The 12,594-nt window shown below is 39.7% G+C and overlaps 1 protein-coding gene across 1 annotated transcript; it reads left to right on the top strand.

Moving 5' to 3' along the window:
- Positions 1-187: 187 nt before the first annotated feature.
- rapsn (receptor-associated protein of the synapse, 43kD) lies at positions 188-12,443 on the top strand. The gene is made up of 8 exons (XM_034204891.1): positions 188-379; positions 943-1,281; positions 6,438-6,596; positions 7,883-7,981; positions 8,130-8,252; positions 8,348-8,401; positions 8,730-8,929; positions 10,459-12,443. The coding sequence occupies exons 1-8, from the start codon at positions 188-190 to the stop codon at positions 10,529-10,531; spliced, it is 1,239 nt and encodes a 412-aa protein (XP_034060782.1). The 3' UTR covers positions 10,532-12,443.
- Positions 12,444-12,594: the final 151 nt, after the last annotated feature.

Here is a 12,594-nt window from a genome sequence, read left to right as displayed (position 1 = left end):
CTCGGCACAGCCGGAGCTGAGAGAGTGGGATCTGGTAGGCCTGCTGGCAGCGACCTCTCCGAGGATCATCTTCAAGGGATCTTCTTTGAAGTCGTTCTTCGCATGGCAAGGATCTACTTTCTTGCTGCCTCACTGAAATTGCATGGCCTAAACGAATCAATATTTGTATGAGGCGCCTAGACCAGAGATGGGCCAGGACCAAACCAAGCTGCAGATAGAGAAGGGCCTGAGGTTGTATCAGTCCAATCAGACGGACAAAGCCCTGAATGTCTGGACAAACGTGCTGTGGAAGACCTCAGATCCTGGGGGGAAGTTTCGGGTGTTGGGGTGCCTGATCACAGCCCACTCGGAAATGGGAAAATATAAAGATATGCTAAAGGTAAGCCTCAAACAAAAACATTTTAACCAAATCTGTGTCCTCTCGATATTTGTTTAGATAATTCATGTGAAGACATTTCTCACATTTTCATTTCTGTGTGATCAGACTGGTGTTATGCAACGAGCAGTGTGTGTGGGAGTGGAGTGTGAGCCACTGAATAGCCCATTAACTTTATTTGTGATCATGTCCAGTCGGGGTTTAACAGATCGTGCTGTAGTAGCATTTTTACATTTCTACTACGTCCAAGTGATAATTGAAGGAGAAGGGGTCAAAGGTCGGCGCCTTGGTTCCATTTACAGTGATCTTGAGAAGCATGGGTTAATGTGTGGCTTCCACACGGTGCAGAGTAAATAAGTGCCCTGCAACCCGAGTATCAGTGTGGGGTGTCTTGTTGACACAACCATCTATACTCATGCAGCAGTCACTCTTAAATGAAGACTTTACAAAGTAGAGGCCTCATGTCTTTGAAGAAGGATATCATTTATCTTTTTAGTTAGTATATTTTTTAATGTAATCACCATGAACCTGCTTGTTCTCCATGGCCTCCCTCTCTCTCTTTGCAGTACGCTCTCACTCAGATCGACACCGCCAGGGAAATGGAGGACCCAGACTACCTGACAGAGGGTTACCTGAACTTGGCACGCAGCAACGAGAAGCTGTGCGACTTCCAGAAAACGGTGTCCTACTGTAAGACCTGCTTGAACATGCAGGGTACCACCGTCAGCCTGCAGCTCAACGGCCAGGTTTGTCTCAGCATGGGCAACGCCTACCTCGGCCTCAGTGTCTTCCAGAAAGCTCTGGAGAGCTACGAGAAGGCCCTGCGCTACGCTCACAACAACGACGACAAGATGCTGGAGTGCAGAGTCTGCTGCAGTCTGGGAAACATCTATGTCCATTTAAAGGTAACATTTTTGTAAAATTATTGAGATTTTAGCTGAACAGTTGTTGACAAAGAACTGAGGTCCTTCGTTTAAGTAAAGTAGAAAAACTATTGTCTAAAAACACTCTTTACAAGTTCAAGTCCTGTATTCAAATATTTACGTGAGTCAAAGTACAGAAGTATCATTAGCAAAATGCACTTTAGTATCAAAGTAAAAGGACCCTGTATGCAAAAGGCTCCTTTTTTAAATTATTATATTATTGTAGAATATTAAAAAGTTCGGTTTTTTAACTAAAGAAAACAAATAAGAACATTTTAATGTTGTAGGTTTGCAATATAAAGTCAAGTTCGGGTACTTGATAGTATATTACTGCATCACATTATATAAGTAAATGTGTAAATGTCTAATACATTCAGTAAATTAAAAAGTACAATGTAGTACCTGAAGCTGTATTTAAGTACTGTACTTCAGTAACTAGTAAGTTAAATTACAGCACACTTTATGATGTGCTGCATTAGAAATACTACTTTATCCTATTCTTTGCTTAGTATTTCCCTTTGACTATATGTCTTCAAAAGTGCTTGTATGAAAGACAAGGTGTGATACTTTTCTGTAAAATAATATTCTAATCTTTCTGAGGTTTTTTATTTAGGTAAAACATTATTGCACGTGTGACTTGATTACGCAACCAATACTGATATTGCCAACGTATTTGTGAAGTATGAAAACACCGCAGAGCATCCAAGCAAACATCATTAATGGTTCGCTCATGTGGTACGAGGCTTTGTGAAACATGGCGGAGTGAGGGGGCTTATGTAGTACCCTTGACATCAGAGATTTGTAGGAGTAATCCCTCGGCTTCCTAGGGAGGATTGGTTTCAATGGGATTGTTATGAAGAGGCGTTTGAGGAATGCACATATATGTCACGTTATTTCATAATACTGGAGACACAGAAATACTCATTCTCTAAAAGATTATTTTGTTTGAATACTGTCAGAGATGGAATTTTCCTTAAGCTTTAGAAACCAAAATGTCTTTAGGATCTAAATAAGATGTTTGATGAAGCCGTTTGCAGTGGTGGAAACTAACTAATTTACTCAAGTACTGGACTTAAAGGTAGGGTAGGTAATTCACTTCAGAAACACTTTTTGTTATATTCCATGGAATGCTCTTAACATCCCGATAGCAATGAATAAATTAAATGCTTTGTCAATAAATATATAAAAATATTTCATCTGTTGAAGCCGTGGCGCTGTAAAAAGCAAGTCCAATTATCTGCCCCGGCCCGCGGCAGATAACGGGATGGCCTACCTGCCTGTCAGCCTTCCATCTCGTGCACAAACTTATCTCGTGCCCTCATTGGGTTGGAGGAGGGGCTCTGTAAGGAAGTCTGAAGGAAGGGGCAGATTTTTTCCGGTTGTGTACTTTCAAATTCTAGCTTACAGGCACCTTTAACACCTCACCATTTTAGCTTAGCTGGTTTCTTCATTCTTACCTACCCTACCTTAAGTACGTACACATGTTAGTAACTTGTACTAGCTGAATATTTTAATTTCTTTCTACTTATTGTTATTATGAACACCACTATTGCACTTTTTACTTCACTACATTTATTTAACAGCTTCAGTTGGTATACACATTCTGAATAGATAATACAAAATATAAATCTAACCAATGAATACACATTGCCATGAAATTAGATATTAAGATATCCAGCAGCTGTGTACAAAGTTATTTAAATGACTTTTTTGAATTGTAAGGTGACTTTTTTGAATTGTAAGGTGTCCTTTGGGTCTTTGAAAGGCGCCTCTAAATAGTATTTATTATTAGGGTCTGAGACCGATAAACCTGCCAAACACACCCAAAACAAGGAAAACGACCGGCAAAAGCACAGAAAAGGTTCGGAAATCATGACGGCTGATAGGCGTGAGCCCACGTGACTGCAACTCGCATAATTGATATTGTTACAATCAATTTAGTCGCTCGCGAAGCGAGCGATAACCATGCAAAAAACAGGGATATCGAGGGGCAAAAGCCCATTAAAAGTGGCCTAAATCATGACAGTAGGTAGCCCATGCGACTACAGTGAGGTGGAGCCTCTTGGAGGGGTATAAAATAACGTACAGGAAATCGGCCATTTTTAATTTGGCATTGGAAAAACCCTCCGTACGAAATCTATCTTCTCCTAGGGACTTTTTCCGTACGACTCGAAATTCGTCCGGTAGCTTCTCGAGACATGGGCAATTCAAAGTTATCACGGAAAGTTTTTTCTTTCGCACGGCATAGCCGTGATTTGGCGACAAAGTTTGCGTTCGCTCGATGCTAGGCGGTCCCTCGCCATGGAACACGATGATGTCTTAGCGCCAACTGACATGCTCAGAACGCCACCAAACTTCAGATGATGGTTAACACTGCGGCTCTGAACAGCTCTAGGTCAAATCTGATGTTACTTAATATGGCGTTACCATGGCAACGGATCCTTCGCCATAAAACACGGTGTCGCTGTAACTCCAATGGACACGGTCCCATCGTCCCCCAATCTTCACTTTTATATCACCGGTACATGCCTCACCAGCTCAATGTGAAATCTGAGAACTCACCGTATGCCGTTTCCATGGAAACGCATCCCTCGCTAAAAAATACGATGTTGTTGTAAGTCAATGGAAAATCGTCCAAACAGCACCAGGCTTCAGACTATCATTAATGGTCCGGCCCTCAACAGCTCTATGTTAATTAGGGGATGTCATCATATGCCGTTGCCATGGCGACAGATCCCTCGCCATGAAACATGGTGTTGTCATAATTCAATGGAAAATCGTCCAAACGGCACCAGACTTCAGACTATCATTAATGGTCCGGCCCTCAACAGCTCTATGTTAATTAGGGGATGTCATCATATGCCGTTGCCATGGCGACAGATCCCTCGCCATGAAACACGGTGTTGTCGTAATTCAATGGAAAATCGTCCAAACGGCACCATACTTCATATGATGGCTAATGGTCCGGCCCTTAACAGCTCTACGCCAATTATGGGATGTCATCATATGCCGTTTCCATGGCAACGCATGCCTCGCCATAAAACACAATGTTGTCTTAAGTCAATGGAAAATGGTCCAAACTGCACCAGACTTCATATGATGGCTACTAGTCCGGCCCTCAACAGCACTATGTCAATTAGGGGATGTCATCATATGCCGTTTCCATGGCAACGCATCCCTCGCCAAAAAATACGATGTTGTTGTAATTCAATGGAAAATCGTCCAAACGGCCCCAGACTTCCGATGATGGCTAATGGTCCGGCCCTGAACAGCTCTATGTCAATTATAGGGTGTCATCATATGCCGTTTCCATGGCAACAGATCCCTCGCCATGAAACACGGTGTTGTCCTAACTCAATGGAAAAACGTCCAAACGGCACCAGATTTCAGATGATGGCTAATGGTCCGGCCCTCAACAGCTCTACGCAAATTATGGGATGTCATCATATTCCGTTTCCATGGCAACGCCCTCGCCATGAAACCAAATGTTGTCATAACTCAATGGAAAATCGTCCAAACGGCACCAGATTTCAGATGATGTCTAATGGTCCGGCCCTCAACACATCTAAGCATATTATGGGGTTTCATCAAATGCCGTTGCCATGGCGACAGATCACTCGCCATCAAACACAATGTTTGTGTTACTGCTGTAACTCAAAATCATTGTCCGATCGGCCTGAAACTTCCCACGTTTGCCAACGGCCGAGTCCTCGAGACACCTAGACACACACGTTGACGTGCGGACAACAGCCTGCGGAGCGTCGAAGACCCGCTCAATGCTGCTTGCAGCTTTAATTATTATTATTATTATTAATAATAATAATTAGCTCCACATTTACCAGCTGGGTTATACATACATGCATTAATTATCATAATCCAGTCATTTAATATAAATACATCTGAAATGGGCCTTTATGCAAAATGACTAGGGTACTTTAAAACCTGTTAATCCCCGAGCCTGTTTTTTAGGTTTCAGGCTCGAAAATGACATTCCCAGAACAAATGACCATATCTTCCCTTCTAAAAGGGTTAAATTAATAATCTTTTTTCTCAAAGTAATGATAAACCTGTGAGTTGGATGTAGAAAAGTCAGATTCAATATAGATGTTTTTTATTTTAAAGAAAATTCAGATTGAACATGGTAAAAAACTGTAAATTATAGTGTCCGTCCAAAAAATATGTTGTACTTATAGTGAAAACTAACCTTGGATGATGGGTTAGTAGACGAAAAGCTTTAGGAATCCAAAGTACAACATATAATAAGTACCCTGTATCAAGATTGATGCAAAACAAGTGATATTTGACCTTTTTAGACAGATTTAGCAAAAAAATCTGGGGCCATTTGGGTGGATTTTCCATATCTCTGGCCTTATTTGGTAATGTGTGTGGGTGAGACTGCCGCATAGCCTAGACCGGAAGCAGCAGCCACTCTGGTGACTACCATTAGCAGCTAACTTTTGCTCTCCGATTTTTACATAAAAATGGAATTATGGATTATAAATGAAATAATTTTTTTATACAGAGACGTTAAAAACCTATGGATTAACCGATTCAGCCGCGTTTTTCCTCGTTTTAATGCCATTGAACACGTATTTTGATCAGATTGACAGCTACGGTGAGACGATCTCCCTAGAAGCTCCGTAAAGGTACGTGTTGTGATGTCTGTATTTGCTTTCCCTGTCGCAAGTCCGGATCACTCATTGATGATACTATATACCTAAATAATCTGTGGAACCTCGGCTTTAATCGGATATCTTGTATGTGCAGCTACGATAAGTAATAAGGGTACTTTTATCTTGAGTTCTGTGCCAATGTCCGTTAGCATTTTTCGCTAAGGGGTCATTTAGATGCTTCTTATGAGACTTGTGTTTTGTTTTGGTAAAAATGGTTTGTATCGTCAGTTAGCTGAGATTATTTCCGTTAATCTGGTATAACACATTAATAGGTTCTTAAATATTAAGATCCCCTGAGACACAGTGTCGTGAAAAAAAAAACCAGGGTCCCCGCCGACGGGGACATTGGGGTTTAACCATAGACTGTATAAGGGTTTAACAGGTTAAGTACATTTGTATGCCAACACTGTTGTTACTGATGCTTGGACATAAGAGGCCTTACTCATCAGTATCCTCCGCCCACAGGACTACGAGAAGGCGCTGTTCTTCCCCTGCAAAGCCGCTGAGCTCGTCAACGACTACGGCAAGGGTTGGAGCCTCAAGTATCGAGCCATGAGCCAGTACCACATGTCTGTGGCCTACAGGAAACTGGAGCGCCTGCCGGACGCCATGGAGTGCTGTGAGGTATTGTTTTACTGTCCCAACACACAAGACGGGTCCTCAGAGACGGGACTCAACCCTTCAAAGACAAACCTACATAACTTGAGGAGAATGTCACAGTTTTGGTTTCCTCACAAAGTCCCCTGATGTCTGGTTGTTTGGATGTCGGAGCAGCAGATACAGTAGAGGTTGCTGACAGGTGCGAGCGCCAGTTGTTCTGTTGTACCAGAAATATGCTCACAGAGGCGCTGGTTTGAAGTGTTAATGAAGAGGGTGGCTTTAGTTTTCACTCTGTTCTAATTATGTACCGAGGGTGAAAAATAACTTGATGTCATTGCCTTGGAGCGCACAAGTAAAGTAACAAGACAGCGGGGTGCTTTTCAGATTTATTACATTTGCAAAACACTTTTAGACAAACAATTTACACATGTTGTCATATTTAGAATACCAGAGTACAAGAGGAGTCCTAAAGGGGAAATAACAACAGCTCACGTTCCTGTTTCTGTCTGATTTATTTAAAAAATACACTCAACCCGATAAATGACATTACTGCATGCTAATTGTACAAGTAATTGAATAAAATGCAGCCGTCAATTTCTGGATTCCCACTCCTTTTTATTATAAACAACTCTGCTTTAAAGGTGGGGTAGGTAATTTTGGAGAAACCAGCTCGAGTGCGCTAGAATTTGAAAATACACAGCCGGAAGAAATCTGCCACTTCCTTACAGAGCCCCTCCTCCAACACACACGAACGTGCACATGACCAATGAGGGCACGAGATAAGTGTGTGCACAGAATAGAAGGCTGACAGGCAGGTAGGCCATCCAGTTATTTTAGCCTGGCCGGCTAAAATGATTGGTCGTGCTTTTTACAGCGCCACGGCTTCCACAGATGACATTTTTTTATGGATTTTTTGTCAAAGCACTTAAGATATTCATTGCTATCGGGATGTTAAGAGCATTCCATGGAATATAACAACAAGTGTATCTCGAGCCGGTTTCTCAAACTTACCTACCCCACCTTTAATGCTCTCAGCCACACAATCTTTAATTATTTACTTTTCCAACTTGAGACATTTTCATCTATAGCGAGGTGTAATGTTAGGGTGCATATTTTAAATGAGCGTACTTTATTGTCTAATACAATAATTTAAATGTAATTAGCTGCTGATATTAAACCAGAAAGTCTCATTTCCAAATTATACAAAAGGATTTCCCCGAATTTCAGATTATTAAATTAAGTCATTAACAGTTAAGGGGTCAGACAAGTTCAATGCCTCTTCTAACCCTGTATGTCCTGCACTCCAACAGGAATCTATGAAGATTGCTCTGCAGCACGGTGACCGTCCTCTGCAGGCTCTGTGCTTACTAAACTTTGCAGACATACACCGCTGCAGGAGTGACGGTGATGTGAGTAGACCTGTTAGCTCTCCAATACGATTTTATCTTGTTTCATGTATCTTTCAAAGAGTTTGGACTTTTCTATTTATCTTCCTTTCATTGTGTTTTGCTCTGTCTTTCATATCTTAATGGTGGTCAATTCTCTTCATCCCCTTAGAAAGCATTCCCTCGCTACGAGTCTGCAATGGGTATCATGACTGAGATTGGAAACCGTCTGGGCCAATCACAGGTCTACCTGGGAGTTGCAAAGTGTTGGCTTCTGCAGAAAGAGTTAGACAAGGTGCCAATTATTTTATTATCTCCCTTCAAATATCACAGTCTAAGAGGCATAAGCGTTTCTCATATAAAACCTGCTTCAATGTTTTTATTTCCCAGGCTCTTGAATCTTTGCAGCGAGCCCAGGAATTAGCAGATGGGATGGGAAACAAGGTAACTGATGTTTCTATAGGACATAAGTAAAGTAAAGCTCCAAATATTACTTGATAAATTGGAAAAGTTGTTCGGCAGAAATAATTGGCATTTAGTTTAATAATGCTTTTTTTTACGCAAACATGGCAAACATTTACATTAAGATGTCTTGGTCATATATGATTATAAACTGATACTACTAACTACTGGTTGTACCAAACATGACTTGTCAGCTTTGAGGGAAGCAATATGATATTATTTGGACAAAACGATTGCCTTTAGTAATCTTTAGTTCCAGACTAACACACACACATTGACATTGACAGTGTTTTTCTGATTGGCCCTGTAGCTGTGCTCGCTGAAGGTGCACAGCCTGAGTGAGGGGATCTATCGGACCCGGGGGCAGCAGGAGGAGCTCCGGGAGCAGGTGGTGAAGTTCCTGCAATGTGTGGAGGAGCTGGAGCTCTACTGCGGCATGTGTGGAGAGTCCATCGGGGACAGGGACCAAAAACTGCAGGCATTACCCTGTTCCCACATCTTCCATCTCAAGTGGGTGCTCTTACATACGTTATTATCTTTCTGTTAGAAAAATATCACTCGTCACCGGCTTGAGCTTCAATATCAGGATACATGTATTTATTATCCTTGCAAGAATGGAAGTAGTCATCACGTACATGGGACAACTTGTTCCCAGAACAGTGTCCTCCACATGCTGATATACAAGAGAGGGTGTTTCACAGTCACAAGATGATGCAGGAATACCGGTTCAAAGCAGTTTACAATGATTACTTCAGATTAGCCAAGACCCACGTCAGAAATGATCATGCTTGTCATATGTCTATCTCCATAGAGGCTGAATCATCATGTTAATCACATAGCTATCATATGCCTAAAACAGTCCTGACGCTCTTCTAGGTAATCATAGGCAAGGCAAGGCAAGGCAAGTTTATTTATATAGCACTTTTCAACACAAGGCAATTCAAAGTGCTTTACAAAAAATGAAAGACATCCTGTTACGTACACAGCTACGTAGGGCCTTTGTTATCATGTGCTACTCTGATATTAGAAGAGTACATTCAGTATTTTCCCAACAATTTCAAAGACAGAGGTGGGAAGTAGTGGAATACAAATACTTTGTTACTGTACTTAAGTACATTTTTCTGGTATCGGTAATTTACTCCACTACTTATCTTTCTGACGACTTTTTACTTTTACATCTTACATTTTTAACACGAATACCTGTGCTTTATACTTCTTACATTTTCCAAACAGGCTTGTTACTTTAGTTTTAATCTGCGTTTGGTGGCGTGATCATTATTATTTAGAGTCATTGCGTGCCTATTGATTTTAACATGATCCGTGTATCCATCATTTCCTGGTCTTCTCTAAAGAAGAGGGACCAATGAAAACGTTGTCATTTTGCTGTTGTTCAGCATCGAAACATTCATTATATATACAATGACATTATTACAATACGAATTAGAAGATCCTTAATGTTCTATTAATATAAAGCGAGGTCCAGTTACCAGTTAGCCTACTCTATAAAACAGTTGGTAGTTATGGGTACTTTTTACTTAAGTACATTTCGAAGCCAATACTTCTTTACTTTTACTTGAGTAAAGAAGTTTAGTCAGTACTTCTACTTTTACCAGAGTATTTTTAAACACAAGTATCTGTACTTCTACTTGAGTAAAGGATGTAACTATGTACTTTTGCCATCTCTTTGTATTGAAAGAGACAGTGACAAAATCGAAAAAGTCGAAATTCTGAGAAAGATTTGAAATTCTGAGAAAGTCAAAAATTCTGAGAAAAATTCGAAATTCTGTGAACATTTTATTTTTTCGAAATTCTGAGAAAGTTCTGAAATAAATTTGACAAGGTCGAAATTCTGAGAAAAATGTACTTTTTCGAAATTCTGAGAAAGTTCTGAAATAAATCCCCAAACTCTAAATTCTGAGAGAAATTCGAAATTATTTGATGTTTTATATTAAGAAAAATGCAATATAAATTAAATATGTTATTAGTAATATCATGTTTACAGATAAACCTGCTGACACTAGGCTGTTCTTTTCCTTCAGGTGTCTGCAGACGAACGGGACGAAGGGCTGTCCCAAATGTTTCAAGTCCTCCATGAAGCCTGGATTTGTGTGATTGTGCGACTGTGTTTGTGCGTTGGATCTGCAGACACAGCGTGATGCCTGACTGATCTGAGAGCAGCAGGCAGCCTCGGGGTATCCTGAAGATGTTCGAGGAGAAATAATTCACTGCTCTGTGAAGAGGATCCTGAACTGAACCCAGTGTCACAGAGTGCCGCTGGAGGACACATTCAAGGCATCCATCTTATTATCAGTCTGTGAGTTACAGCCGACTGAGGGGCGCGACTGACAGTGTTACATTTTGATATAAGCTGAAGAAGAATGAACCTACTTGTCTCTGACGACTGGCCTTTTAGGTGCAGATTTTAAATTCTAGAGGAATATGGACCGTCAAAAGAGCGTTTATAACTTGTATTTGCTATTTTCTGCGTAGTAATAGTTTAGTCAAATCAAGATGAAATGATCGTCAGTTTCAATTCATCCAAGATTCAACCTTTTACACTACATCCACTTTTTCTTTAATCGACAGTTTTCTGATTTATTTTGTATCTTTTCCAGAAGACAGAGCCGTTTCTGAATTGATTTCATACATGGTATATTTATTATTGTCTTCATGTACATACTATTCTCATGTTAATTTGTTTTACATTTTTTGAGGTGTTTGTAAAACCCAAAAGTGGTCGAAAACCTCTTAACCATTCAAAAACTAGTAAGTCTTTACAGAAAAGGCATGCTGCTGTTTTTATTTCTTTATTCAGAGATAGAGGAGCCGGATCACACATAAATGACTTTTCTGTCCATGTTTAACTCTTAAATCTGACGTCAACACAATATTGTGGCAATTTGAGGACATGAGAAAACCTATTGGGAAAGGATCTTCTCGACCAATCACATACCAGTCAGATTACTATTCATTTATTGTGGAGTTTTAATATTTGTAGTGTAAATATTACTTGATAAAATGTCAATATACAGATTGATATTATTAACTTGGAGAGGCTTTGTCATTTTAAGGTGGTTTTGAGAGAGAAAGCCCTAAAAAAGCTGTGCTATCAATCAATTATTATTGCATGTTTTATTTACAATGCCCAAAGAATTACATCAAATTATAAATCCATGTAACTATATTTACTTATTTCGGATTTGTTTAATATAGTTTTTCTTAATATTCAGTGGCTTTTATCATTCATATTCCTTATATATTTGTTAAATATATTTGACACATTATATACTTTAACAATATAAGCCATGTCAATCTAAACATCGTGGCTGAAACCAGGTTTTCCTCTAAAACTGTAACTCATACTAAATGTATTTTTAGTAAGACAGTTTTCAAAAGTACTAAAATATAGATGTGAGCCCAAAATAAATGTATTTGTGTGATCAAAACACGGGATGAATAATTTAATGAATACCGTTTACCCTTTTTGAAACATTGATAATTTAAACATATAGTAGTACTTTGTCTCTCTCTTCACAGCATGTGAGCAGGTTAACAGCCTTAACAGAGAGACTACGGCATTTACTTGTACTGCACAAGCACTTAATTTACACCTAACCTCACTTCTGAGCAGCACCAGGAACTTGTTTGGGTTCCCGGCATTCAAATGAATGTGTATTCACTGTCTGTTTACATGTAGCACAGTCGTAAAATGTGCAAAGAATCAAATAATTATTCTTGGTATAAATACGATTTCACTGCCACTTATCTTTAACAGTTTTAACTACCTCTGGTTCTGCCTCCAAGCTTCGCCCTCCTTAGAGGATTAATGCAGTAATAACACAACATTTAAATACATGTAGGATATGTTATGTTTTTCTAGACATTATGCTGATATAACCATGGTTTAAATGAGTTAAAGTCGGACTGGAATGCATTGTTAATATATTTATGCATTGAGTCAAACCATGTAACTGTGTCAAATATAGAAACATGTCATTAATGAAAATAAAGTGCAGCAGGAGTTTATTGTGTAATCTTATTGCTGGTATTCACCATGTGTACTTTTGTTATCATCTTTCAATGTCAGTCTGCTTCCATCGCTCAACAAGAGTTGTGTTATCGTATGTGGAATATTCAACGAGCATTCAACCAGTCGTACTAGTTTGCCAACATTT

This window comes from Gymnodraco acuticeps, unplaced genomic scaffold, assembly GCF_902827175.1.
Source record: "Gymnodraco acuticeps unplaced genomic scaffold, fGymAcu1.1, whole genome shotgun sequence".
Taxonomy (NCBI): domain Eukaryota; kingdom Metazoa; phylum Chordata; class Actinopteri; order Perciformes; family Bathydraconidae; genus Gymnodraco; species Gymnodraco acuticeps.
This window is presented reverse-complemented; position numbering and strand designations above follow the sequence as displayed.

Bases quoted from the DNA above. Each gene is read 5' to 3' on its own strand.
- rapsn (XM_034204891.1), top strand. From the start codon at position 188: ATGGGCCAGGACCAAACCAAGCTGCAGATAGAGAAGGGCCTGAGGTTG. The intron at 380-942 runs GTAAGCCTCAAA...CTCTCTTTGCAG, and splicing joins AATATAAAGATATGCTAAAG to TACGCTCTCACTCAGATCGA. The intron at 6,597-7,882 runs GTATTGTTTTAC...GCACTCCAACAG, and splicing joins ACGCCATGGAGTGCTGTGAG to GAATCTATGAAGATTGCTCT.